Below are 26927 nucleotides of genomic sequence, written 5' to 3'. Positions count from 1 at the left end.
AAACACAGGCTAATTAGCAATAAACACATAGTAAAGCCAAGACTTGGATAACTTGTTCAACAAAAACAGAGAAAAATTAATTTCAAGTACCACAAGCATTCAGACCATGCAGCAGCTGAACCCAGACAAACTGGGAAACGTCAGCCTCATCAAATACAGAGTGTGATACTAATTCATAACAGCTTCATGAGCTTCTGTCTTTGTATTCTTACCAGTTATGAGACAATGTGCAGATGAAATAACCTCCACTCTCTCCCTACTGTACACAGGGCGGTGGTGCACATTCAGGTCAACGATGTCAATGAGTTCGCCCCGGTGTTTCGGGAGACTCAGTACCGAGCTGCTGTGACAGAGGGCAAGATCTACGACAGCATCCTGCAAGTGGAGGCCACTGACCAGGACTGCTCTCCTCAGTACAGCCAGATCTGCAACTACCAGATCACCACCACCAACACACCCTTTGCTATCGACCGTAATGGTGAGTACAAGGGGGTTTATCTGTTTTTTTGTTTTGTTTTGTTTTGTTTTTTTTGTTGTTTTTTTTTTTTTACTTCTAAGGTGGTTGAAAGTGCCTCTGACCCACCATGATGAAGCCCTTCTACTTTTATTACTGCTAGCTATCTTCTGGATTATTCCAACAACACAGTGAGCAACTCAGACAAGCTGTGTTCTAAGCAATGAACAGGAGTTGCTTCTAAACTCTTTTAAATAGTGCTGTCAGGTGATTAAAAAATTAATCTAATTAATTACAGGATTTTTAATGAAATAATAAAATTAATTGTATTTTAATTTCATATCTGCTTAAAGTCCCCGAATAAAGGTTTGGAATTCTAGGACATTACAGAATTGCAGTGCATGACTAATCAAATGAATACAAGAAGAGAAGATTTGTAAATCCATTTTTGTTTGTTTGTTTGTTTGTTTTTTGTTTAACTGGCCTATATTAAAATGTCCATGCTCACTACCATTAACATTGTGCAACTGTTTTCTGTCTTTAGAGAAGTAAATGATATTTTTCAGTGGGGGAGATGGGGTCTGGCGGAGCTTGTCAATCAAAATCATGCTGTAAACTACTGTGGGTGGGAGCAGTGCGCTCTTTGGATGAGAGAAGATGTGAGATAACAGAGTCACAGCAAGACGCTGCAAGTCAGAAAAGTTCAGGTAGCTCACGCTTTAACTGACGATGTGTTGCTGTAGTTCAGAGAGAAAGAGCGTCACGATCGTGAGAAAAGACGATGGAGAACCTGGAGAGGATCAAAGGATGGAGTGCCCAAGATGAACGAGGTTAAAAAAAAAAAAGGACATTTTGTCCATATTTTGTATCAAAAACAGGAAGCGAGACAGAAAAGAAGAGAGTCCACTCTTCTTAGGTAGTTTTGGTGTTTACATGGCCAAAGAAAACAACATTATTTTGGTCTTGAAAGATAGTTCAAAATGTGCTGAAAATGGCAACCATTGAGTCAATCCCGTTAATTTTTATAACACATAAATTTGCGGTGTAATTAATTAATCTAATTAACGCGTTGAAGTGACAGCCCTAGTTTTGAAAAAATAGATGACTACACGTTTTTGGAAGTTTGAGTTCTTCCACCACTAGACCGCTGTGTCCTTGTCCAAGGGTACCTTACAAACAAGTTTGAGCTGTAATGCTGCCTCTCTTCTAATCATCCTTTTCAAAGATGTGAAAACCCATTTCTGTCATCACAGAATCCAGCCCATGAGCACTCAAAAGCCAAAGAAACACATGCACAAACTGTCATCCGCAAATACATACATGCACACACCCTGTGCCCTGCCAAATGCTGATACTCTCTGACAGATGTCTTTTCAAAGGATAAAATGTGTTCTTTGACCTTTCGAGGGACAAAGTCAAACTCTGCCTGTAGTGCCATCAGTCTCCACCAATCAGATCACAGATGTCTGAGCACACACATACACACACGTGCCGTAGAGACAGAGACACGGGGATACACGCCAGGATCAGCTTTTCTTTCATTGGTTGACACTAGGGCTGGGATGGCATGCTTTTTTCAAGATTCGATTCTATTACGGTTTTTGGGGTGCCGATTCAATACTAATTGCGATTTTTTGAATTTCACGAGTTTTGCAACTTTTAATTTGCTTTTTTGACACTAGACCATGTGAAAAAGTTAAATGATGATAAAGTCTACAGACTATTTTATTATTTATTACAGACATTTTCCGTTGCTAGGCGCTGCCCAAGTAGCTGCCTGTTGCAGCAGCTCTCTCGTCTTTGTCCGTTTCTTGTAATTTTTTTTGTCTCTTTTTCGTCATCTTTGTATTTGGAGTGGATCATCACTTTGTATGGTTCATTGTCGGTCACGGACACCAAACTTTTTGTGGCTTCGCCGATATTTTTTTACTACTTTTCTCCTGTGTTTGTCTGGAGATCCTACATGTAACCATGGCTGCATTGTTTACATGCAAAATTAGCTGTTAGCAGCCTGTAGCATGTCAATGCTAACTAGTGTAGGGCTTGATGATTTCCCTCGAGCTGAGGAGGAGGAGGTGAGGACGACGTGCTGGTTCTCGGATGTGAGCTGGGAGGTGACGACGTGGACCTGTCCTTCCATCCATTGTTGTTGGGAACGTGGGATCTAGCCCCGGGGGATGGACGAGCTAGCTGTGCTAACCCAGCGGCATCGTGCTGTTCACGGACGTGGCTGACGGAGCTGACATCGGACGCCGGCGACACATTGGAGGAGCTTCGCCTGCTGTGAGCAGACAGGATCCAGGAGACAGAGACTGAACAGACTTCTTGGGAGGCTCAGTCCTGGACCCTGTGGAGGTGGAGACTGGCTGTGCTGGAGAGTGGTGGACGAGTGGTGGACGGGATGTCGTCATCTAATTTCTTATTGACTTTTTTGCACTTCCTATACTCTTTCTTACTTTTGTTTTCTTAAATGCTGCAGTGACTCCTGAATTTCCCCTCGGGGATAAATAAAGTATTTTCTATTCTATTCTATTCTATTTTATTCTATATCAGGAGCCATATTTTCCCATGAAATGCACATCACGTGAATCCGAGCGAAACATTTCACCCCCTGCTGGAATAAATTGTATATATATATATATTTTTTCCAATTCAGTTTATAAACAAAGAATGAAATGAAGAATTTGAAAAAAATAAAAATAAAAAAGTTTTTTTTGACAGAAAATCCCAATATATCGATTTTGGATTTTTTTTCTCCCACCCCTAGTTGACACATGAATAAGGGAGAAGACAACCACCAGAACTGTGTAAGCAATCAAGTTTTTTTTTTCAGTCTTCAGTCCTCTGGTGATTTTCCCACTTCTGATGAAGGGCACACTGAGTTCTGCCAGAAGTATCATCACATTCAGACTTCCAAATGCTCCTTAATTCCCTTCGTTTCTGTTTACACTTTCTCATTCAAAGTCAAGTAGGATGAAATGATTCGTCGAGTGCTCACTTTACCTTCTATTGTCTTGATTTTACCCACTGAGGCATTCAAATGCTACTTCCTCTAGTAGCTCCTCCAGAAAATCTGAGCACACATTATTCATATGTTCAGAGTCAAACTATAGACGGAGGAGACAACACCGTCAAAGTTTGTGCTGCTGCCGACCGCCGAGCGTTACCCACTGCTGAGCTGTAGCAATAAAAAGACTGAGTGGAGGAGGTTAGGGCCAAACTGCTCCGTGAATGATACAGGGGAAGGCTGCAGTCAGAGAGCTCTCTCCTCTCTCCTTCTCTCCATTTTAAAGGGTCTCGCTCTGCCATTGACCGCTGAGGAAAAGGCTTTGAGAGCCCTTGAACTCAAGAGCACCTGAGGGAGAGAGGAAGGATACGGAGGAGGGAGGAAAGGAGGGGGGCTGTGAGTTGGTGCTACGTGAGGAACAGGGAGAGGAGTGGACAGAAAACTGCAGCACGGATCAACAAAACAAAGATTGTATACATTTACTTTTTTCTTTTTGCAAAACATGTGTCTCATAAAAAGACAAAACAGACATTTTCAAAGAAATAGAACCCTGATTTTATTTTTTCCTTATGCCTGAGACGGAACAACTGTTGTCTAAAAAACTACAAAGAAACAAACACAAGCCAGGTTACTGCACAGGCCACTGTGGTAAGTTAATCCTAAACACTCACTGTTCTGCTGCCAACTAATGAAGTTAAGCCAGTAAAGAGCTAGCTAATTATAATAAGATAGTAATTCTGTATTATTTTCTTGTTAACTGTTGCATCAAATTCCTTTTATGTGCAAATGTACTTGGCAATAAAACTTGATTCTGAAGTGCAGCAAATGTATGATCATTGAAAATAGTTACTGACATTACACTTTAGAATTATATAAAAAATATCTGTCACACATTTCAGTGCACAGCTTTTGGAACACACCTTAGAGTAACCATTTTCACTGTGAAATCCAACTTTTGCTAAGTTTTAAAGTTTGGTTTTCTGCAAAGAAAAGACATAACTGGCCACCCACTCAGGAATGGTTATGTTTAGTACTTTGTAAAGTTTGTTGGTACCAAGTAAGTTGACATGTCAGTGGAGGTTCTTTTCTGTAATTGTCTTTAAGATGTCCTTACTCAAAAAGAATTAGCAAAACTAGGTCTGCTTTCTTTAAAACAACTGTTTAAGGTGGAGAAACTCTACAAACAGGGTTTTGCTAAGTTAAGAGTAAGATGGCTGTGAATAGGAGTTAATGAATCAGTGAATGCATCACTGCTCTTTGAGGACTAAAGAGTTTAAAGCAGGGCTGTTGTCTGCACAAAATACAGAAGGGTCTATGGTTGTCTGAGAGCCCTTAATTCAAACAAGAAACCCTTGAAAGCCCCAACTGAAAAAAAATTCAAGGGGGTCTCCTGGGGAATATTTAGCACACCATTTTTCACTTGCCATTTTTACAAAAGCCATATGATAGCATGTCATGTTTGTTTTAATTCAGCTCAGAATTTATTCACACATAAGAATACAGAAGAATATTATCTCTGATAAAGTTTGTAGCACGTATGTGTGTGAATGTTCAAGTGCATGCAGAGTAGAGTAGTTACCGTTGCTGTGCAGCTCAGTTGTTAATGATCCTAGACTGGGTGATGCGTGTTCAAAGTGGGTAAATGCATTACTTGTGGTCTTGTATTGGGATGCCCCAATCAGGTTTTTTGCCCAAGTCCGAGTCATTTGATTTTAAGTATCTGCTGATACTGAGTCTCAATCCTACTCTGATCCATCGTGCTCCCAGCTTTAAGCTCCTGCCATGTTCTGCTCTGCTTTACAGCATTCAACCACTAGTGTCACTGCAGCAAAGTTACGTCATGCCCTGTGTTGTTTCTGTGTGGAGTTGAGATGGTCTATTTCAAACACTGGTTGTTGTGCTTTGTTTCAGTCTTTAAAACTTTTTTTTTTCTTTTTTTTTTTCCTCTGGTGTTTTAGAAATTTCTCATTAGCGCCACGGTCAGAAAACTGTTTAATGCTAGCTGCTGTCTCTTTAAGGCTCCCCACTCCACAAACCCCCTTCCCTCTGATTGGCCGAGAGCTATAAGCAGACCTTGGTGTTTGAGGCCCACACTTTCATGGTGTCACTAACCGTTATCTTTATGCAATGACCTCATTATTCTAGCAAGTCTTAATAAGTTCAAAACAAAATTGAAACTTTTTACTGTCCCTTTAAGTTAAATCCTGTTGCACAGAGCTGTGTGTTTCTTTAGCTCTGATAAACAAGGCAGAGTTCTGTTGAGGAACAAAACAGTTTTTAAAAAAATTAACCAAATTCAATCATCAGAGAAGGTATGGCTCCTTTGACCAGGTAAAAAGTAACAAACTAATCTTAAATGACATGGTTCATGCTCTAGAAGCAGTTGACCACTTTGTATTTTAAGGGAAAGAAAGTCTTTACTAACTTTTATGGAAACTGTGCACAGGCTACACGCACAGAGAGCAGCATATTTGTAAAAACCATAAGAACAACAGAGAGGGCGATGTAAAGAATGTCTGAAAGTGTTAAGAGACACAATGACACAGTGCTGCTCGTGATGCTTTCTGACATCAGAAATAAAGAAAAAGAGATGCAGTGATATTTCGTTTGTCTGTGTATTAGAAATAAAGAAACATATAGAGGGAGAGAGAAGCAGGGTAAAGAAGTCATTTACTAGCTGGTCACCCTCGGCTGCAGTCACAGCACGCACAGCCTGCTGACACGGATAAGTTGATGTAGTAATTGAAGGAGCGGGGACGGGAACCTCCGACATGCAGAAAGGTGTGAGTGTGTGGGTGTGCACTCATGCTTGCAAAAAGAGAAAGAGGAAGAGAGCGGTGCAAAAGATGAGGAAGCAAATGAAGAACGGGATGAGGCTGCAAAACTGTGAGACAATTTTGTGCATTGAAAATGGGATGAGACTGGGCTGGAAAGGGGAGTGTGAGGAGGGATACATTTAAAAAAGCTGAGAGGAAGAAAGAGAACATCGCTGTTCTCCTGTGAATTACATCTAATCCTCTCACTCAGACACTCAGACTTAGTCAAATATACTAGTTTATCAACATTCAGCTCCCTCTGCACCTCAATCCCCCAAACACAAAAACCCTAAGAAGCACCCGGCTGTGATAGAAGTCACAATGACTCTGCTTTGAATAAATGAATCATGCTCCTGTTCAGATTCTTAACACCCCTTGAGTGTTCTCCATCAGCGTGTACCCCCCGTGCCCCTGCATGGCTGCGTGAACAGCACCACTGCCCTTCTGTAGTGGTAGACTCATCAAATATTAACAGACGCATTAGGAGCTCAAGCACTCCCTTCATGCACTCTGCTCAGCATGGGAAAAGACGCTGCCTGGTAAATGGGTCGCGGTGGCTAACAAGGTGTGAGTCTCAGTCGCTGAATGTGGTCTGGATGCTGATTGTACGACAGAGGAGATGTGGTTAGCGTGTCTCTTAAGATGTGTGTGTGCTGAATATTAACACCACAGACTCTTTGCCTAAAGTTTTTTATGTTTCATAGTGATAACAGAAACTATTTGAATCTTTTTCTTTAAAGAACTCAACTGATTTAACTTTCAAATTGTCAAACTCATTATTAACAGCACAAGAAACAAGATCCTAACAACAAAATCAGACTCTTTTGTTTACTTGAATTCAAAATTTGAAATTAATCCTCCTCAAAGTAGACATTTTATTTCATTTTATTTTTTGAAATGTAAATTAAAGTCTTCGAAACATTCCCTTATTTTATACTGGTAGTTAAATGTCAAGGATTTCACAGTAATAAAAGGAAACCTTTTAAAACACTCCCTGTCTTATTAACACAGACACTGTTTATAGTAAGAGCAGATTCAGAGCACTGTGTTTCTTCTTGGTTGGTTTTGCGCTGCTTTAAGCAGTCTGGTACGCTCCAGTACACAATAACCTCATCTTCTAAATTCAATCCCTTGGTGCACCGGGACTTTTTCAGCTCACTGGGATTTCTCACTAGCTGCCAGTGCTCTTTACTGACCTCTCAATATCACTGTTTCTCATGGGGGTTCATGATAGATCCTTAAATACATTACCCGTGGTGCATTATGTTACACTTGTGCCATTTTGCAATTAATACATGGCACTCACTTGTCTGCTGAAGAGTGATGTGAAGTTAATAGGAACTTGCTAGTCTTTACACTGTTGGATAAAGGAAAAAAAATCTAAGCACAAAGAGATGTCAGCAATTTTGGCCTGGCTCCAAATGGGCACAAAGTGAAGCTGGATCAGAATCAGATTGATTACTGAGTAGTCTTTACTTTACATGGAAATTGTCTTGGTCTGTTGGTGAAAACAGTTAGAAACGCTGATAGCATGAATACATAGGAATGGGCGAGTACCAATATCAGGTATTAGTATCAGGCCAATACCAGTACTGGTACTCGTACAGGCTGCCAATACCAGCAGCCGATGCTCAAAGCAAAAAATAACTTGTGTTGAGAAAGTCCTTCTCACCATTAGTTGGCGCTACATTGCTGCAGTTTGACACCACGGCAAATGTGCGCCACAATATGAATGAACCAGGGAGAGTAAACCGTTAAACTGTTTGATTTTTCACTTCAGTTTATTTATGAAAAAAAAAAAAAAACTAAAAAGTTGTTTGTTCTTTTGTTTTTTGTTTTCCTTTTTGTCCCCTTGCTTGATTTATTAAAAACAAATCATAAGATCAAAGAGAATTGTTTTTGTGTTTATTTTGAACTGAATGGCAGAGTAACTATCTTTGTTAGAAATGATCTGTTACTGTTAATTGAAGTTTTATGGATGAAAAATACTAGTGGTATCGGTACTCTGCATCAGTGAGTACTTCAGAGGGAGTACTCGTACTGGTATACGTCTGAAAAAAGTGGTATCTAACATCCCTGAAAATAAAATGATAGAATATTAAGAATAAATGAAGACATGTGTCACTGAAGCTTTGGTTTATACAGCCTGGTACAGGAGCATAGTGATGCAAAGATGCAAAGGTTGTATGTTTAAATTTAGAACATAGCACTTATGGTTTACTGATACAAGCCACCTTTGCATAAATAAAGAATGTTGGCACTTGTTTTATTGCCAACTCAAAACACTGGGCTATCATAAGCAGAGACCACTGGTGTTTAAGGATAAAGCCAGTCCTCCATAAAAAAAAAGACAATCAGTTCATTAAAATTCTGCTTGAAGCTGGCTGCAAACATAGGCTGTATGATAAATTGATGGTGTGTTCATGATGTCACCCATTAGCTTCTGATACAGAGTTCCAAAACCCATCATCAAAGGATGCCACATCAGTAATGCTAAACTCAACCAAGTAAACATTACTTTTTATCTCATTTATTGGCTATTGACAAACACTGATTAGGTTTCCAGAGGGTTTTTTTCTTTTTAAGTTTTTCCATGTGATCCTACGTGGTCCCATGGTTGCATTGTTTTCACACAAGATCAGCTGTTTGCAGCCTGTAGCATGTCGATGCTAACTGGTGCTAGGCTCAATGTTTTTCACAAGCCAGAGAGAAGGAAGCAAGGACGATGTGCTAGAGAGGACATCGACCTGTCCTTCCATCCATCTTTGTGGGGGATGTAAGATCTAGCTACAATAAGATGGACAAGCTAACGGTGATAACACAGCACCACAGGGAATACCAGAGGGCAGAGTAGCATCATGCTATTTACAGAGACATACCCAACAGAGCACATGGAGGATCACATGGCTCCACAAAAAGCTCAGTCTTGGTGAATGACTATAAGATAAAAAGGATAATTGGAGAAAAGGTTTGATTATATGTTTGGTACCAAAAAAGAGGTGTTTAGGAAGTAACAGAGGTTTGGTGGAAGTACGGTCCTCAATTTTAGAGGAAAATTCAAACTAATCAAAGCAGAAGCAGGAGAAGGGGGCTACCTGTCATCCTAAGCATGATCTCATTTGTTACACTGATTATATTAAGGCATCACGGTTAATGTGATGATGATGTATTATGATGCTCTAAAATTAAAATTAATACCCATTACTCCTTCAGCAAACAGACACACATGTTGCTCAGGCAGATAAGAAGCATTACACCATCATTATGTGTCATCTAATATTTCATAACTGCCATAAAGTCACACAGGCGCCACAACCGGGACTCATTTGACTGAAACTGCTGTTGCTCGAATTCCCCCAGGCACTCTGAAGAGTGTGGCTCACTTTCAAGCTTTCCGTGGCTTTTACTTTCAAGAAATAAAAGTCAGTAAACATGACTTAAGCGCTGCATGAGAGTGAGGTTCAGCTCCATTAAGGATAGATTTTAAAGTTGAGAAGCGATGGATACAGAAAACATATTTGTTGCACATCACTTACGCTTTCATAAAAATGAACTAATCCAGCCGTAAAACTCACACAGCTGTTTTATGATTCTATAAAGTCAGCTTCCAAATCTCTCAGGACTGAGCGACTCCCCACCATTTCTCAGTGACAGGTTTTTACCACACAACACTGAAAATATTGTACTTCATCTTGTGCATAAAAAACACCACAATAACTAACAACAACTTTGACCTTATGGCCCTTATTCCAATCTGAAAAAGGACATGTTTAAGCTACTGGCGAGAATATGTTTGTACACCCCTCCACTGTGGAAATAATAAAGATAGGTTCTTATAATATTTGGATTAAGCTGTCAAATGAATATGTCTATGAAGCCATGACTTTCATTCCCAGGAGCTTCTTCTGAAGAGATTAAAAGGTTCCTTCAGGCAGTTGTTGTCTGTGTCCCCTGAGGTCAGGAAACCTGTTGAGATACTTCACATCAAAAATGTTATGCCCTGCAAGGCACACCAGAAAGATCCTGCGCTCTGAGAAATAAATACCCACAAGCAAGGACCCTTAAAAATATTGTTCAGAGATCTTAGACCTTGGACTCTGGATTGAAACGCCTCAAAAAGTCCCCCTGGCCTCGGAGCAGAGGTCCTCTGGGGGAATGCAGCTTCAGAGTCTTAAAACATGAATTCCACAACAATAGTCGCTCAGAGTTCAAGTTTTCAATGCTTTTAACCCCTTCCTTTGCACTGGCTGAGGCAACTCATACCAATTTGTTTTTCTATATTTCACAATATGGAGTGTCATTTTTTTTTTCAAAATGTCCAAAAATGAATGTCAGCTTCAGAAGCAGAATCTCTGCACTGACATGAACCAATCACTGCAAAACGATAAAACCTAACTGCAATGAGTAAAAATTCTATTTAGATGTGTCAAATGACTCTTTGGTGGATTTAGCTTCACAACCCTTTCTAGTTTCTTCTATTGCCCATTAATGCTGATACATCTTAATGCTCTGGACTACAAAGAATAACACACATAAAACTACTGAAAACCAAAGAGTTACCCTGTTGTGTTGGCTTCCAAGGTCCCTTTTCTGTCAACAAACTCTCACACTCTGAGTTTGAGCTACCTTATATAAGCTTAGCATGCAGGTGCAGCTTTTCGAACTGATGAGTGAGTGATCATGTCAGAAAGGCCAGCAAACAGCTATTTTGGAGAGTACTAGCGCACCTTCTCCGTGATGACAGCTACCTGCGGCTCTTTGACTCAATTGCAGTGGCTCCTTAAAGGTTAAAAAATATTCTGAAATAAAAAACGTGTTTCTATCTTACAGAAGGTATTGACAATAAAAGAAACTGAACTTACTGAATGGCTGAACTAAATATGCATCATCTCTCACAAAAAGCTTTCACTTTTTTCAAAGAGAGATGTGAGAATTTTTTTAACCATTCTAAATGTTTTGAATTTGATTTTTTTTTTTTTTTTTTCAAATAAAAAAAAATCCAGATATCCTTCAATTTTAATTTTTTTGAATAATTGCAATTCATTTGGCATATCATTTTAATTCTTTTCTTTTTTTAAAAAAAATGCATTTTTTTTATTTTGGAAAATGTAGCAAATTTTTAAAACACAATTTTACTTTTGCAAATTTATGAAATTTTTTTGAAATATCAAAATTTGGGGATTTTTTTTTTCAACTTGCAAATTTATGAATTTTCGATATTTTTGAAAAATGTTGCAGCTTGTTGAAATGTCATAAATTTTGCAAATTCCTTACATTTGTGACATGATGCATTTTTCAATATTTGCCAATTTATTGAAACTTTAAAAATCTGAGACATCACATGTACAATTTTTTAATAGTAGAATATTCTAATTTGTATGATTATTTAGTAAAAAAAATTACTATGTATGGAATTTTATACACCTTTTTTTTCTGTACTGTGGAGAAAAAGTACATTTTGTGGCTCTTGAATGACTTTAATCCAGATGAGATGAGGCAAAATGGCTGATTTGAAAGTAAAGGTTGCAGACCTCTTCTCTAAGGGATGTCCTCAGGTTGGCATGAGCTGCTTTTCATTGTTAAAATGGGCTTCAAAACTGTTTTTTGAAATGCAGGTTTGGGGCCCTGTGAGAAACAGGTATCGCAGGTTATGTACTTTGTCATCTTGTTACAATTCGATCCCTCGGGAAAGAACTGGTGAACTTATAGGGTTTGGTCACGTTTTCCCACAAGAGCGAAGCTACAGCCCTCTTCATTGTTCTTGGCTGAAATTCTCTGGGGGAGCAAAACTTTTTACCTGTCAGCAACTATGACCCAAACAGAAAGTTAAAGGAAAGGATTGTTACACATATTTACTTTTGCAGAAATAGTTTTGTAATGCAACAAAATTTTCAGGATATGAATAATTGTGTTTACTGATTGAGTTTCAGCGACTAACTGAGATTTAAATATGATTTGATGACCCCACTTTTATGTAAACATTCCATTTAGTTGCTTGTAATGTGATAAATGTCCCAGCAAAAAACATTTTTCATTGTGCTACACAACAGTGGAGCTGAATTTACTCCACAAGTTACAACACACAGTGTAAGACTTTAAAATTGAGTGTGTTTGTTTCTTTATTTCCACAAGGTAACATCAGGAACACAGAGAAGCTGATCTACGACCGGCAGCAGCAGTATGAGATCCAGGTGACGGCGTGGGACTGCGGCCAGAAGAGAGCCTCACACAGCGTCCCTGTCCGCATTGACGTCAAGCCTGTCTGCAAGCCCGGCTGGCAAGGTGAGCTATCCTTACGAAAAGTGTGTGTCTGTGTGTAAGTGTATGTCGTCTGGTGACTGTTAAAAGTTGAGATGCAATTATTTGTGTCTGGAAACGAGTCTGGTTGTATCTTCTGTGCACGAGATGGAGTTGAAAGGATTCTTTTGTGTTTACAGAAACGCAGATGGGATTGTTGTGTCATTACCTTTGTATTTGTGTGTTCCTGTTTACTCCTGAATATGTGGTACTCGCAGCCGTCATTTTTTCTATTCAAACTTATTCAACTATCCAGATTTCTCCTTTTCGTCTCCCCACCTTAATATATTTCTCTCCATCCTTTTTATTATTCCTGTTTCTTTTCCTTACCTCTTTCACTCCCTTCCCCGCCCCTGAGGAATTGGCCTGTCAAGTGTGGCTGGTGTGATCAACAGCACTTAACTTAGAGCGCCATGACACGGCCAACACGCTCTTAGCACATCAGAAAGCAGGCATGGCAGCCTTAACAAGGCCTGCAGTTAAATGCAAAGACAAGCGTCTGCAGTGAGAGCTAGAACAACACAAACAGAGCTTAAGATAACAGCAGACACAATTTACTCCTGTCAGAGAGGTCAGCAGCACGTGTGATGAAGGACGAATGCATGAGGCGTGCTGCTCCATGTGTAGCCATGTGCAATCTGCGTTGTTCTGTCATTAACAAGGTGATTCATGCGCTGGATTTTTTGGACTCTAGCCATTCATCGTCCCAGAGGACTTGATGTTAGCAGGCTGGTGATAAACAGCGGTAAATGAGGACCCTGGCAGCAGCTCAGTGGCAGCCACTGAACCCTGCAGAAGCTGTTAAGTCGCTTGGCTCTCATTCAATCTCCCAATCTGTGTTTTCTCAAAACAAGTGGCAACACATGCCCGTGGTTTGAGATGAGTTAACATGTTTTTGATTTGAGTCAGAATATTTCAAGCACATGCTCAGGATCTGAAGAGGAGGCAGGAAAGCCCAAATCCTTTCATTTTTCATTAAGAGAATGAATGATTCAAAGGAGTTCATAAAACTCTCAACATTAGCACAGTCATGTCTTAATAATTTCTTGAGATGGGTTCTTTTTTGCAGAGCAGTGACAAGTCTACAAGTCTCATGACTCATTTTAGGATTCAGAGGAATTGAGGTCAGCAAATCAAGCAACATGAAAGAAAGTGAGGTTTTTCTATCACAAGCTCCACTGATATATATTTACAGTGATGCTAATACTCTCATGCAATGCATCATGGTTTATGTAGACTCCTAGATCTGCCTCCAGTCTGTCTCTGCTCTGCTCCAGCCTTGGATCTGATTGGTTGTGTTAACTCACACCTGCCCCACTCTGTTGTGATCCAGCTGCGGGTCAGATCTGGCTGGTCAGAGCCCTTCGGATCAGAAACACAAGACTCCTTTTTTTGCTGGATGCTGGAGCAACAAAATTGGAGCAGATTGAGCAGGACAGGAAGTTGTGGACTGAAACCACATTAAAACATCTGGTTGACTTTTTCAAAACAAAATACACAGTTTCGGCACCAGATTGTTTTAATTATAATATAACAATAAAGCAGCATAAGGAGCAGAGCCAGACCAGAAGTCAACAATTTTGAGGTTTTACAGCCCAACATAAGCTCTGGTGGTCCTGCTAATTACTGGACTGAACAATCAGCTGGTGTGACTGATGGATGAGAGAGCACATAGTTGAAACAACAGATCGGAAACAGATCTAGTGTGAGTCTGGCGTCATTTTTTGTTCATGAAAGGTTAACTGATAAATTTTTGCTACAGCTTCTTACAATGTACTCTGACTGGACAAAAGCCTATTTCTGACCTCCTAACACTTAAGTCCTAGAATAGTGATGCGAACTTAGCGGCTTTGTTGCTTTATGTAGGGACTTTTTAGACCTACCTAGCAACTCTTTTGTAAAAAAAAAAAAAAACAACTATCAACAAGTTTAGCAACTTTTATAGAGTTTTGACACTCTTACGTTAAAGCATCTATTGTTCTTACTCATCTCAAAGAGCAGCAGGTGCTGCCGTGGGCCTTTTCACCTGTGCAGCAGTCCCTCCCAGCTGCAGCCAGAGCAGGCAACTGCATGCGTATGATCACACACATGCTTGTCTCTTTGGGGTGTTTTTGCTGGTCCCAAGCCTGGATAATTTAAACTTTATAAAAAAGAAGCAACAAAAGAAAGATAAATTGAAGTACTGTGAAAAATAAATTTTTTCTCTCTTTTTTTCCTTCTTATTTTTCTTTCTTATTTTCCTTTCTTTCTGGCTCTTCCACTATGTTATTTTAACCCACTCATCATACACACATACAATGGTATATTATGCAAATTAGGAGATAACATTATTAAGCTACTTTTAGCAAATTATGGGGCAGCAAATAGTTACTGACCTTACTAGGAAGGAAAACCAACAAAAAACACATTTTTTTACAGTTAAAACAATGATTATCTATCCTTCAGTAGTATTCAGTTACTTCTTGGCCTGCACATTACATGCACCTGGCCTCCTTTTTCTTTTTGTATGACTGATTTTATTACAGCTGAACTTTTGTGAAGTAAGTCTTCCTCCTGTCCACATTTTGAAGATGGTAAACCACAGCTTTACTGGTTTGCAGATGCATGTAACTTGATAGAAGTAGAAGAAAATGTGAAAAGTCATCAGTAACAAACTGATAGAAAAATTCATGAACTACTGGAATGTAGGGGTGAGTATTGTCAAGAACCTCACGATATGATATGAATCATGATACCTGGGTCACGATGATATCACAATATCACAATATTGTGATATATTGTGATATTCTACTAGTTAACTATTTAAGCTTTTATATTTTATTGTGTTTTAAATAAAGAAAGTCAGATGCAGTGTTTCATACAGACACTTACATAGTTTGAAAAAAAATAAGTTTGTCACTTCAACTGCTGTGACGTCAAACTAATGTTGCAAAAAAAATATCAAGTGAAAGACATGGTCAACTAGTGAAACTGATTAATGTCACTTGGTGTCACCAATATAACTAAAAAAAACTAATACTGCACTAAACATGACTGTGATTATTATTTTATCAGTCTACTACACTGTAATAAATAAAAAATTCAATGATTTTAAACTAACTGACCCAAGAATAGAGAGAAAATATTAATGTTTATGGCATCAAAACTCAAATCATCAAGTTTCGGAATATAACATTTTGAATAAACTCTAAGATGATGGGCAACATACAGTGGAGTAGCTCTTCGGCGCCATCTACTGTGGTGGAGGTGTGGAAGACATATTGTACGTCCAACTCACCCAAGATTTGAATTTTTATTCTAACAGAAACATCAATGTTAAGAGTTGACATATCGATATATCACAGGTCAGAGTATTGCGATATATATTGCCATATCAATATTCTTTCACACCTCTACTGGAATGAAAAAATATCTGCAAGGTGAAAACCAATAACTCTGAAGTTGCAAACACACTAAACATTCAGTTACTTTGTGAGTATGTTAAAATACAGTGTTTTTACACAACACACATGCATTCCCACATGAACCCAAACAGAGCAAGAGCAAGGCTGTCGGGGGTGTTCAGACTGACATTAACTCCCTCTCCAGGCTCTCAGCCATAATCCTGTCTTTGAAGCCTGTTTTGCAATTTTTTATGTGTGTGCATTTTTCAAATTAGGATTTTCAACACCCCATTATGCCGAGAAGACACAAATACACCAAGCACAAATAACCCTCTCCCTTGATGAAGGGGCACTTGTCCCTGTGAGCGCTGTTTGGCAGCGCAGATGAAGGAGGCTGGAGAGGGAGAAGGAAATGCCATGGCCACAGATCAGGGTACACTTAATGGGGCGACTGGTTGTTGTATTAAAGGGGAGCTACTGTGGGAGTGTTGAAGACAAAACACACTCATTAACACCCTCTGTGTCTTCCCTGTACTCCCTCTTACACACAGAGTCTGCGCTTTCTCCTGGTGAAAAACAGTAATCTGTCTGTTCGGATTAGATTGGGTGTCTGGTCTTGGACAGCAGGGCTCAGCTGTGGGCTCCTCATGAACACTCACATGTCCTCACTTGGCTTGTGGGGAGTCGTTTTACTGACAGATAGGGCCTGTTCTGCAGGCAGACTTGCACAGGTGTACAATGGTGCAGGTCTATCTGCTGGTTATAGGCAGGCTGGTGTGATCTGTCTGTGTTGTCCATTTGGAAGCTTAACGACAGATAGTGGAAGGTATATGCAAGTGGACAAAATAACAACATAAACCAAGCAGACAGTTAAGACACGTCAAGGATTCTTGTCCGAAACTTTCAAACCCAGCGAGCAGCACAGAAATAAATTGGCAACAAAACAAAGACAGCGGTGTAATGCAGGAGGGAAAGCTGACAAGAGGAGTTTAGGCAGGTGTGCAGAGGAGGCGAGGGGCTGTGGGGAAAAACGAACTGAAAGGAACAGGCACAGGTGTGTAGATATGAGATGGGTAGAGTCTGAGGGCCTGTATTTGACATGGATAACAGTAGGAGGATCTGAGAGCAGATTGTTGCAGGCAGGATGAAGCAAATGAACCTGAGTGGCTCAGATTCCAAACTATGGTTATGTTCATCCTGTAGCCTTCAGAAGTTTTGGATGCTGATATTCCACAGTTCTATCTTTTCAGTAAACTATAAGTGGAACATAATGAACATAAAAGATGGAAACTAAACACTTTGTTACAGTTTCACAGAGCAGTAGCCAAAAGGGAGAAAGGTGATAAAGATGAAAGCGTTCTCTCAAAAGTTTCTTTCTTTTACTGGCTGTCCAGACTAATATAAAACTTTTCAAACTATTACAGTCCATGTTTTATCTTGTTTCTTCATCTCCTTCATCTGTGCTCTCTGCACAACAATACTCACATACACGCACACATACCCGAGAAAAAAAACAAAAAAAAAAAAACTAATAATGGCTTGAGTGGACAAAAGGGGAGATAAGTGAGAGTGTAGGCAGACAGCTGTAGAGCCTCCACTCTCCATTTGATGGGATGGTTATCACTTTTATTGGCTGTAGTACAGTTTGTTTCTCACATCTAGGATGGCAGACAGCTTTGTATTGTCACTCCCTCAGCCTTGAGACTATTCAAAAAACCGCACAGCCTTGGAAGATAAAAGCTTGGTCTGTCAGTCTGTGTGTTGCCTTAGAGGGAATGAAAATCCAGAAGTAACCACACACCCTCATCATTAAATGGACATTAATCATCAATTCATGACTTCTAAAGGTCAGCATAAAAAGTGACTTTTTAAAAGGAGGGCATACAAATCCTTTGTCATGGCCATGTAGAGGTAACAAATATGTGCAACAAGATTAGTCATCAGAAGTTTAGTTAAGTTTAGTTTAGTTTATTAGTTTATTTTGATCATATTTAAAAGTATACCAACCAAAGCGACAGCACTGAAAACCATGTTGACCGAAAAGGTTTAGGCTACTTAGCTTGCCTAATCTTTTCACTGTACAACATTTATACTGGAGCAAAACAAAAAGTCTAACAACACAATCTTAACAACCAAATTAATAATTCAAAATCCAAAAAAGAAATGAAAAGAAATAGAACTGAAAAGAAAATATCCAAAAAAGAACAGCAGCAAATACAAAAGAAGCAAATACAAAAGAATTCCTGAGTACTTTCCAATTATCCCTTTTTTTCTTTTTTTTCTTCTTCCTTCCTTCCTTTTCCTCTCTTACCCCTCTTTCTCCCCCCCTTTCCCTTTCTCCTTTCATTCTTCTTCTTTACCCTTCCCTCTCCCATATCTTCCCTTTTTTCCCATTTCTACAGTCCTTCTCCTTATCTCTTCCCTTTTCTTCCTTCCTTCTTTGTTTCCCTTTTCTTCCCTTCTCCTTTCCTTACCTTCACGCCACCCTCCCCATTGAAACATGAATTCAATCTATATTTCTGACACATAAAGCACTTTAACTGTATTTTATAGTAGCTGACAAGATATTTGAAACCCCTCTGATAAAAGAGTTGTAGTATAAGACATAAACCCGCCCCTCCCTGTTAACAGGTGGGGCACAGGTCAATCAAGAAAAACCATCAGGATCTTTGGATACAAGCTGCTTGTGTGTGCTGTTGACGTTTGAGTTTACCTACATGGCACTTCTGTTAAGAGACAAGCCCAAACATTTGAAACAATGCGGTACCGATGCCCGGTACCTGCCAATTGGTATCGGTACTTAATAGTACCAACTTTTGGTACTTTTTTGTGTTTATGTGGTAAAAAAATATCATTTTTTTTCATGATTAAGCTTCAATTGTTTCAATTTAACATATTTGTTCTTCAGTGTGTAACCTTGCAATGCTGTGTTCATGTCCAGTACAGAAAATCACCTACTCTTTCACTCCCTCACTGTAACAAGGATGCATTTAGGTATCTAAACATGGTACCTTTAGACTTCATGTGAATTGGAACCCGGTTATTTTAACAGAATTCAGTCTGCACCTATAAAAGTACCTAATTCAGTACCCATCTCTATCAGTTAGGCATTCAAGATTAAAACAAAAGCTACAGTGTGTTGGGTCCAAGACACAACAACCATAAAGAAGGATGCAATACAATCAAAGCATGCAAAAAAAAACTGGGACTTCAAAAAAACAGCATTAATAATGATAAAATGACAAAACTATAGATGATAATCACATTTTCACAATTCACAGATCTCAGATTGTGTTCAGACTTGCTTTAGCTTCTGCCAGTTCTGTAAACCTGAGTTAAAAACTTTTCATTCAGTCAATGTTTAGTGGACAGTGGATGCATTTCATCACTTTATACCTGTCACTGTGAAGGATGGCTAACTTACTTATGTTAATTTAAAGTGTCTGAAAATAGACGCATCCATGATGCTCAAGCTAGATAGGAACCGTGCTAAATGAGTCCAGTAATAGTCAGTTTCATTTGCTGGTCTCTCTTTTATTGAATCATTGTGTTAGAGCAAAAGATGGGCTTTATTACTGTGCAAAGAATGGACACACAGGCACACATGTTAATTAACACACAACCCAAAGAGAGGAACCAAACAAAGAGAATAACAGGACTATTACTAAAACCAACTGGAGCTCTGTTTTGACTAATAAATAAACCTAATTTAGTAAACAGATGAGCCAGGCGCTCCACTGTTTGTGACCATTGTACCAGTTTGGCAAAAAGCCAGAGTGGTGGCGGTGCAACTCTTTTTATTCTTACACAGCACCCTCGGCTTATTAAGACATTTTTGTGAGCATTCTAGGTGACCAAAAATATGCTCAAAACTTAGGTGACGCTGTGTAGCAGTAGTGTTACAAAAACCTCCACTGGTAACCACTGTTTTATGACAGTGTTTAGGGAAAGGTAGAATATAAAACAAGTCGAACACAACAATCATTGGTTTGCATTCAAAGGAGGAGACAAAAATCAAAGTGCAATTATCAATTTTAAAATCGAGCCAAGCAGTCAATTCTACAACCAACAATCTGACCCAAGGAGGAGCTTATTAGGCCCTCGAGTTCTTGATTTTACTTTTTTCTTTTTGAAGCTATAACCATCACTTCTCCAACATTGACCCTGGTAAATATAAAATAAAATAAAACAAAATAAAATAAAATAAAGTAAAACAATAAATAAATAAATGCACCTCTTGTTCATTTATGATAAACCTTTTAAAATAACTGGAATGGACAAATCTTTTAGTCTGAAATGATGGACTGAAGGTGCTGCTTTCAACTCTTCATTTGGAAGTGTAGGGCTGAGTCATTTTAAAAGAGAGACAAAGTTTAACTCCAATAAAGCTTTTCAGCTATGATCTGATTATACCTTTCTGAAAAGGTGTCAGAGACTCAGGTGACAGAGCACAGCAGTTTGCAGTAAAGTTGGTAGAAAATTGACAGCTAGCCCCAGGTAGAGTATCTGAGATCTATACAAGCTGTCAGGCGTCTTCTCTCTCAGGCTGGAGGCTGCATTCTCTTGTCAACTCTCCATATGCCATCTGAGTCTGTGTCAGAGTGTGTGTGTGTGTGTGTGTGTGTGTGTGTAGGTTGGTGTGTGAAAGCCAATGGTCCTGATCTCTGATAACAGTAGCAAGAGGATGAATTAAACGGGGGGCAGAGGGAAAATAAATGGCTTGGCACTTCCCTTTCCCATTTCCTCTAACCTCCTACTCCTCTGTTGCTTCCTCTCTAATCTCAGGCCGAGGCTGTCTGCCTGCTGCTTTAGCACTTTTCAGCCTCTCCCTGGTATTAGCTTGTTTTCCCTTATTACTTTCATTGCTCTCCTTTTGCTTATGTGTCTGTGCTCTGCACTTTTTCTCACTTTGTTCTCTTTCTTCTCCTTTGTTGCTACTTGCTTTCCCCTCTCTTCTTCCCTTTACTTCTCTGCACCTGGTTTATGGCTTCCCCCCTTTGAGTTCAGGCTTCCTCATCATCTCCTCGTCTCTCCTCCAGTGGTCTCCAGCGTGTATCACAGTGATCCAATCCCCCACTTTCACTGTTATTAACTTGCATGTGAACCCTCTCTACACTCCTCCTGGGCTTCAGGCAGGAGGGATGAATGAATGGATGGATGTATGGATGGAGAGATGGTGGGAGTAGAACAAAGAGCAGCAGTAACCCAGAGTTCACCTTGTTGTGTCAGTGGAGAGGGATAGCTGAATAAAAAGATTGTGTGTTAACTGTGTTTACTTCTGTGTGTTTGTCTTTTGGTGCAGGTTTGCATGGTAGAGCTTGATCCATACATCTGTGTTTACTCTGTGCCGTAGCTAAGCCATTCTGGCTGATGCTGTCATGGGCACTACAGACCTCTGCTTTAGAGTGTCCTCATTGCTCTGCATTACTCTGCTTAAACACCAGTCGGTCCCATTATTTCTACCGGTTTCTAGTCCCATGATGTTTTCCGCTTGTTTTTGCACAGCGCCAATTGTTTATGTTGAGCAGCACTATTATTTGCAAAGAAAGAAAGAGGAAACATTGTAAGGGATGTGATGAACCAGGGGCTGCCAACCAGTCAGAGACCAAGAGACACAAAATTTACTGTGTTACTACAGAGAGCCACATCACACACATGGTCTTCAAACACACTCCCTCCCACACAAACGCAAAATGACATGAAGTGAAATCAATACATTTCCAGTTTTCAAAGCCAGATTTATTTATCTCAAACACAACTGCGTGCCCACAGATAGAGATACACACACACCGTTGACTTTTACATATTTTAACAGATGTATAGTGTTACCAGAGTATTTTTTTCTGAAAATATTTCAGCTTGTTGTAAAACACCAAATAAAGTCCCTCTATGACATCATGCAGCTGCACTGCTGAGTGATGTGACTGTGCAGCAACACTCACAGTAGAGCAGGGGGAGGGGCGCATGAAGAGAAACTGAAACTTAAGTATCGACCTCATCAAACAAGTATTGATCTATACTGACACAAACATTGGTATTACTATATCAATATTTGATATCGATCTGTACGTCACTACTCATAACAATGGATTGGGTTTTTTTAATGAATGGATTAAAAAGCCGCGTACTCAAATGCAAAGAGCCACATGCGGCTCATGAGTCGCACATTTGCCACTCCTGTGATAAACAGCATGCTGTCATTTAAACCAAACACAGGGCCTGTGGTGGGCCTTGTTTTGTCACGTAGTTACACATGTGAGGAGGTGATGGACCACAGGCTGATATTTGAGTCTCAGGTGGATGCTTTATAGAAAAAGCTCATCAGAGGATGTATTTTCACCACAAGCTTTGCAGTTTCAAAGTGGATAACACTTTAATGGAAATATTCATTCTGGATTTACTGAGTCTGTGCTGACCTTTTCTTTTGTCAGCTGGTATGCGCTGCTCACCCTCAAAACAGGAACAGGTTGCAGGGCATCACTAAAGTGTGTAGCAAAATTGCTGACACCACACTCAGTGACCTGACTGTGTTGTACCCGAGGTGGACTCTGAAGTAGGCTCAGTCAGTCCTTGGTGACCCCAGTAATCTCCTGCATAAGGAGTTCAGGTTGCTGCCATCAGGTCGCAGATACAGAGTTCCTAAATGTAGGACCATAGACTGTATAAAATATGGATGAAGCATCCGCAGCGTCACCTGTCTGTTCCCGAAACCGTGAAACAAAGCCAATCAGCATCTGATTGGACAATCAAACGATCCTAATGAATTCTAAACTGCAGAAGATAGAAAAAAATTCACTCACTGTACAGTGTGCCGATAGTGAAATCAGTATTTTAGAGCCAAGACGTTTTTTGAACCAGCCTATAAATATGCTTTTTAATGCCCCAAAAGTCAGTTTTTCTGACTGGGTGTGTATGTGATCTTCAGTCTCTCTGCAGCCAGCCTCAAGCTGATTCTCGACGAACAGCAACTTTTAATACTTCCGCATAGACTTCATTTTTACTGAATGGTTGTTGCCCCTTTTGTAGGACAAATAGGATGAGGAATTCTTTGGTTCGGCAGACATTGTTCTGCTGAATGACTCTTTGTAATGTCTGTGCTTGATTTACTGTCTTTAATGGACTATTTGTTGTATTTATTGTTGGTTTGTTGTCCGTGTAACACTACTGGCTGCAGATCAAATTGTCCCTCAGGGATAATAAAGTTTACCTTGATCTTGACCTTGAGGTGCATGTTAAAATATGTGCTAGGATTCTGCATTGGTTCAAGGCTATACTAACCTGTAGCAAACACTGAGGTGGATAGTCAAAGCAGACGTATATACCATGTTTAAGAGTGAATGAATACAAACAGATTATTTGTTAACATGCATAGCTGACTGGATGTAAAAAACATAGAAACTGGAAATGAAAGTGGATTAACCCAGTCTAAAGGTTACCCTAGAGAACTTCCAGTGGATAGTTTAGACCAATATTAAATACCTACTGTACATTTTTTCAGGCTGATTGATGGTTTGGCCTTCCTCATAGGTGGTTGACTGACTGACATTTATTGACTGACCAAAAAGCTAAGAATGATTGTGCTACAAAGATGTTTTTGGGGATAAAATCTAACATTTGGCAACACAATAAAGACATTTTTTTTTTTAAACAGCTGTACTCAAATTTTATCATATTTACCTGCTGCCATAACTCAACAACCTGAGGGAACATTTGTTTTGTGTGAACCACACATCCTTCTCTTTGGTACTTTGAGAGAGGAGACACGTCTAATGTATACCCCATGCTTAGGTTACACCACATGTGACCTCACTCAAGGGAGAAGTCTCAGATGTTAATGTTTAGCTCTCACAGAAAGACAGCTGATGCTTTTCATCCCTATGATGGATTTTAAGAGAAGCGGTTCTGCAATAAACCAAGCAATGACAACTTTGTCGACTCGGACTCCTTTCATGAACAGACGCCCACTCCCCCACACACATATGACAGTGATACATTCCTTCAGTCTTTGTCTCAGGGCCTGTTGAGACTGGAGTTTCTTTTAAGTGCCACTTAAGTGTCAAGGCGACATTGAGCAATCAGGATTACAAAGACAAAAAGAGAGAAAGAAGAAGAGTAAGATAGTGATTTGACAAGGATAAAACAGTGGGGAGTGACTGAATGTGGGAGAGGAGAAGGACGATAAAAGATACATTTGTACGTTGAGGTAAAGGTCCTGCCTCAGGGTGACACTTTAAGGGTTTCATCAGACCGCTGCTGCAATCACGGAGACATACAGCAGGCGACTGTGTCGGTTCACCAGACGATCTACACTTATTTTCTGACCATTGCCACATGACTCTGGACTTTTAAAGTGACCTAAGAGTGTCACGTTGGAAAACCTCCCTGCATGTATAGCTCATGCTTGGTGACAGACACAGTGCAGGGATTACAGCATTTATCCCAACTAGCCTCAAATACCCTCAGGTCACTCATGCAGGATAGAAGCTGAGGGATGACTTGTGTTGTCTTCTCAGTCTGCTGCCATCATGAGCAGGAAGAGAAAATGAGTAAAGGAAAGAGAGAATGGGGAGCCTCAGAAAGCACTTTTTGGCTTTTTTTAATCAAAGGACACAATATCTTTACTTTGAGCACTCAGGATTCTTTTGTAATTTTCATTTTATCCTTAAGGGAGCCAAAGTAATGGAGTTATACAAAAGTGTTAAATAAGTTTTTTTAGGAGGCTTTCTCGGAATCCGCTGAAATTGTGTTATTTTATGAGGTGCTGAGGTACAGTAGTTGTGAAAATGTACTTTTCTTTTGCAAATCTCAGAATCACTTTAAAGGTAATGAAAAATGTCATGTATCATACTTATAAGGATTTCAGGACCGTTTTTTTAATAATTCAAAACCCAAAAAACCTAAATCTGCAATAACGCTGGATTCTTTGTGTAGTTTTGGTCAGCAGACAGGCTGAACACATCGTGATTAGCTTGCAGAAATTAGGAAACAGCTGCTCAGCTAGCAGCCCTCCCTGATGTGCTGAGCCTTCAGAATACCTTTGGAGAAAGTGAAACTATTTGAAGTCTGCTGGAGAGTGTGTTTTTATTTCTCTAGTCTTTTTTGCAGATTATTTGTCTCAAGGCGAAATTATTTTTAAAGGATCATTTTGAGACAAGGTCTGTGTATGTCACATCCTGCTCCTCCCGCTCTGCTCTGTAAAAAATGATGCTAAAGTGTCCTGCTGTCCAGATATACTGGTACACTGGATGACCAGCCTTTAAGAAAAATAGGATACAGTTATGTTTAACTAAAACTAAATCTTATAAAGTGTTTTTTTTCTTATTTTAAGTTTTAAAAAAATAATAGACTCAATATGAGCCAAATTCAACTTATCAGTCCAGAAAAATGTCTTGTTTCAACTTTTTTAAAGACAAAAATTAGTTCTGAGTTGCTTGTAACCAGTATAAAAAAAATCTGCCAATGGATCAAAAAGAAATGCTAGAAAATTTGATTGGAACTAAAATAATGTCTTAATACAAGTAACTTTTCTCTTGTTCCATTGGCAGATTTTTTTTAATTGTTACAAGCAACTCAGACCTCATTTTTGTTTCTAGGGGGCGTCGGTGGGGCGTCGGTGGCGCAGTTGGAGAATGCGCTTGGTCGGTGATCGGAAGGTTGCAGGTTCAAGCCCAGCTCTGGGTGACACATGGCGATGTGTCCTTGGGCAAGACACTTAACCCCAAGTTGCTCCCACTGCTGCGTCAGTGGTGTGTGAATGGGTATGAAAGGGCGTGACTGTGTTAGATGTACTGATGGATAGCTGTCATAGTAAAGATTGGATCCATCAGTGAGTGAATGTGAGAGCGAATGGGTGAGGATGGGTAAGTGTGACCTGTGGTGTACAGCAGCTTTGAGTGGTCTGTGACTAGAAAAGCGCTATATAAGCTCAAGTCCATTTACCATCTAAATAGCTTGAAGCAAGACATTTTTTTCTGGACTGGTCAGGTGAATGTGGCTTATATTAAGTATAAGAAGACATTTTTTACTGAATATACACTTAAAGATTTTAGGTTTTTTCAGTGTAGGCTAAGTTCAGCATTTCAGAAATGGACCCCACGTAGAATGAGCTTTAAATTTCTGTCACAGACACTATGTTCATATATTAAACAGTTCATGGTAGCTACTACTGCTCAACAGATCATGATGGAGGAGATGACTGATAAAAGTCAGGGACTTCTTCTACTCACATAATAATGAAAAAAAAATCCTCTCCAGCATGGGAGTCTTTATATTTTGTTATAAAGACAGGGTATATGTTATTTTAAGTTAATTTTGGGATTTTTTCATGCCTTAAACTGGCTAGGAGAGAACAGTACATAGAGCAGGAAACAGAGTAAGAGTGGAGAATGACATGCAGAGAACAGGCCACAGGTTGGATTCAAACCTGGGCCACCTGCTGGAGGGTGAACCCTTATGAGGCGTGACCTAAACCATTAGGCCATCTGCGCCCCTAGTTTCTCTTTCAAGGCTGGTGAGGATGATAAAATCTAACTTTGAAAATGTGTCTCCCAAGTCAGCCAACTGAATTTATCAGGCTAATTTATTACAAAATGTGCTGCTCTGCCCTTCTCTTGCCTTAATTTGATTTTACTAAGTGTTGTTGTTGTTGTTTTCCTCCTAAGTTTTATAACTACAGGGGGGCAAAATCCATCAGGTGAAAATCTGATGATCGGATCAGCAACTGGCTAAAAATACTCCTATCACTTCACACAGGGACTTTGATGTCACTGAGTGAAATCTCTGTTCTTCTATGAAGGACTGAAAAAGTTGATCAGATTTCAATTTCTGGTCTTGTTGAAAAAATGTTAAAGCAAATACAGCAGCAGAGAGTCACAGTAGAGTTCATCTGGAGGCATGCTTTGAGGCACTTAGGCACTGGTCTCTTTGAGAGCCTGCTCTTTACTGTCTTAATGCTACACACCCGCTAGAAA

The 26927-nt window shown here is 39.6% G+C and overlaps 1 protein-coding gene and 1 long non-coding RNA gene across 2 annotated transcripts in view; one reads left to right on the top strand and one right to left on the bottom strand.

Moving 5' to 3' along the window:
- LOC141798031 (calsyntenin-2-like) overlaps nt 1–26927 on the top strand; it is a 398473-nt gene that overhangs the window by 256153 nt on the left and 115393 nt on the right. The window contains exons 4-5 of the mRNA XM_074679796.1: nt 270–478; nt 12410–12559. Coding sequence (XP_074535897.1) covers nt 270–478; nt 12410–12559 — 359 coding nt within the window. The remainder of the gene's footprint in view (nt 1–269; nt 479–12409; nt 12560–26927) is intronic.
- The window catches only part of LOC141798032 (uncharacterized), an 80587-nt gene that overhangs the window by 51270 nt on the left and 2390 nt on the right, over nt 1–26927 (bottom strand). The gene's annotated exons all lie outside the window — the stretch shown is intronic.

Source organism: Halichoeres trimaculatus, unplaced genomic scaffold, assembly GCF_033239565.1.
Source record: "Halichoeres trimaculatus isolate MK-OKI-2021-1 unplaced genomic scaffold, fHalTri1.1 fHalTri1_scaffold_9, whole genome shotgun sequence".
Taxonomy (NCBI): domain Eukaryota; kingdom Metazoa; phylum Chordata; class Actinopteri; order Labriformes; family Labridae; genus Halichoeres; species Halichoeres trimaculatus.
This window is presented reverse-complemented; position numbering and strand designations above follow the sequence as displayed.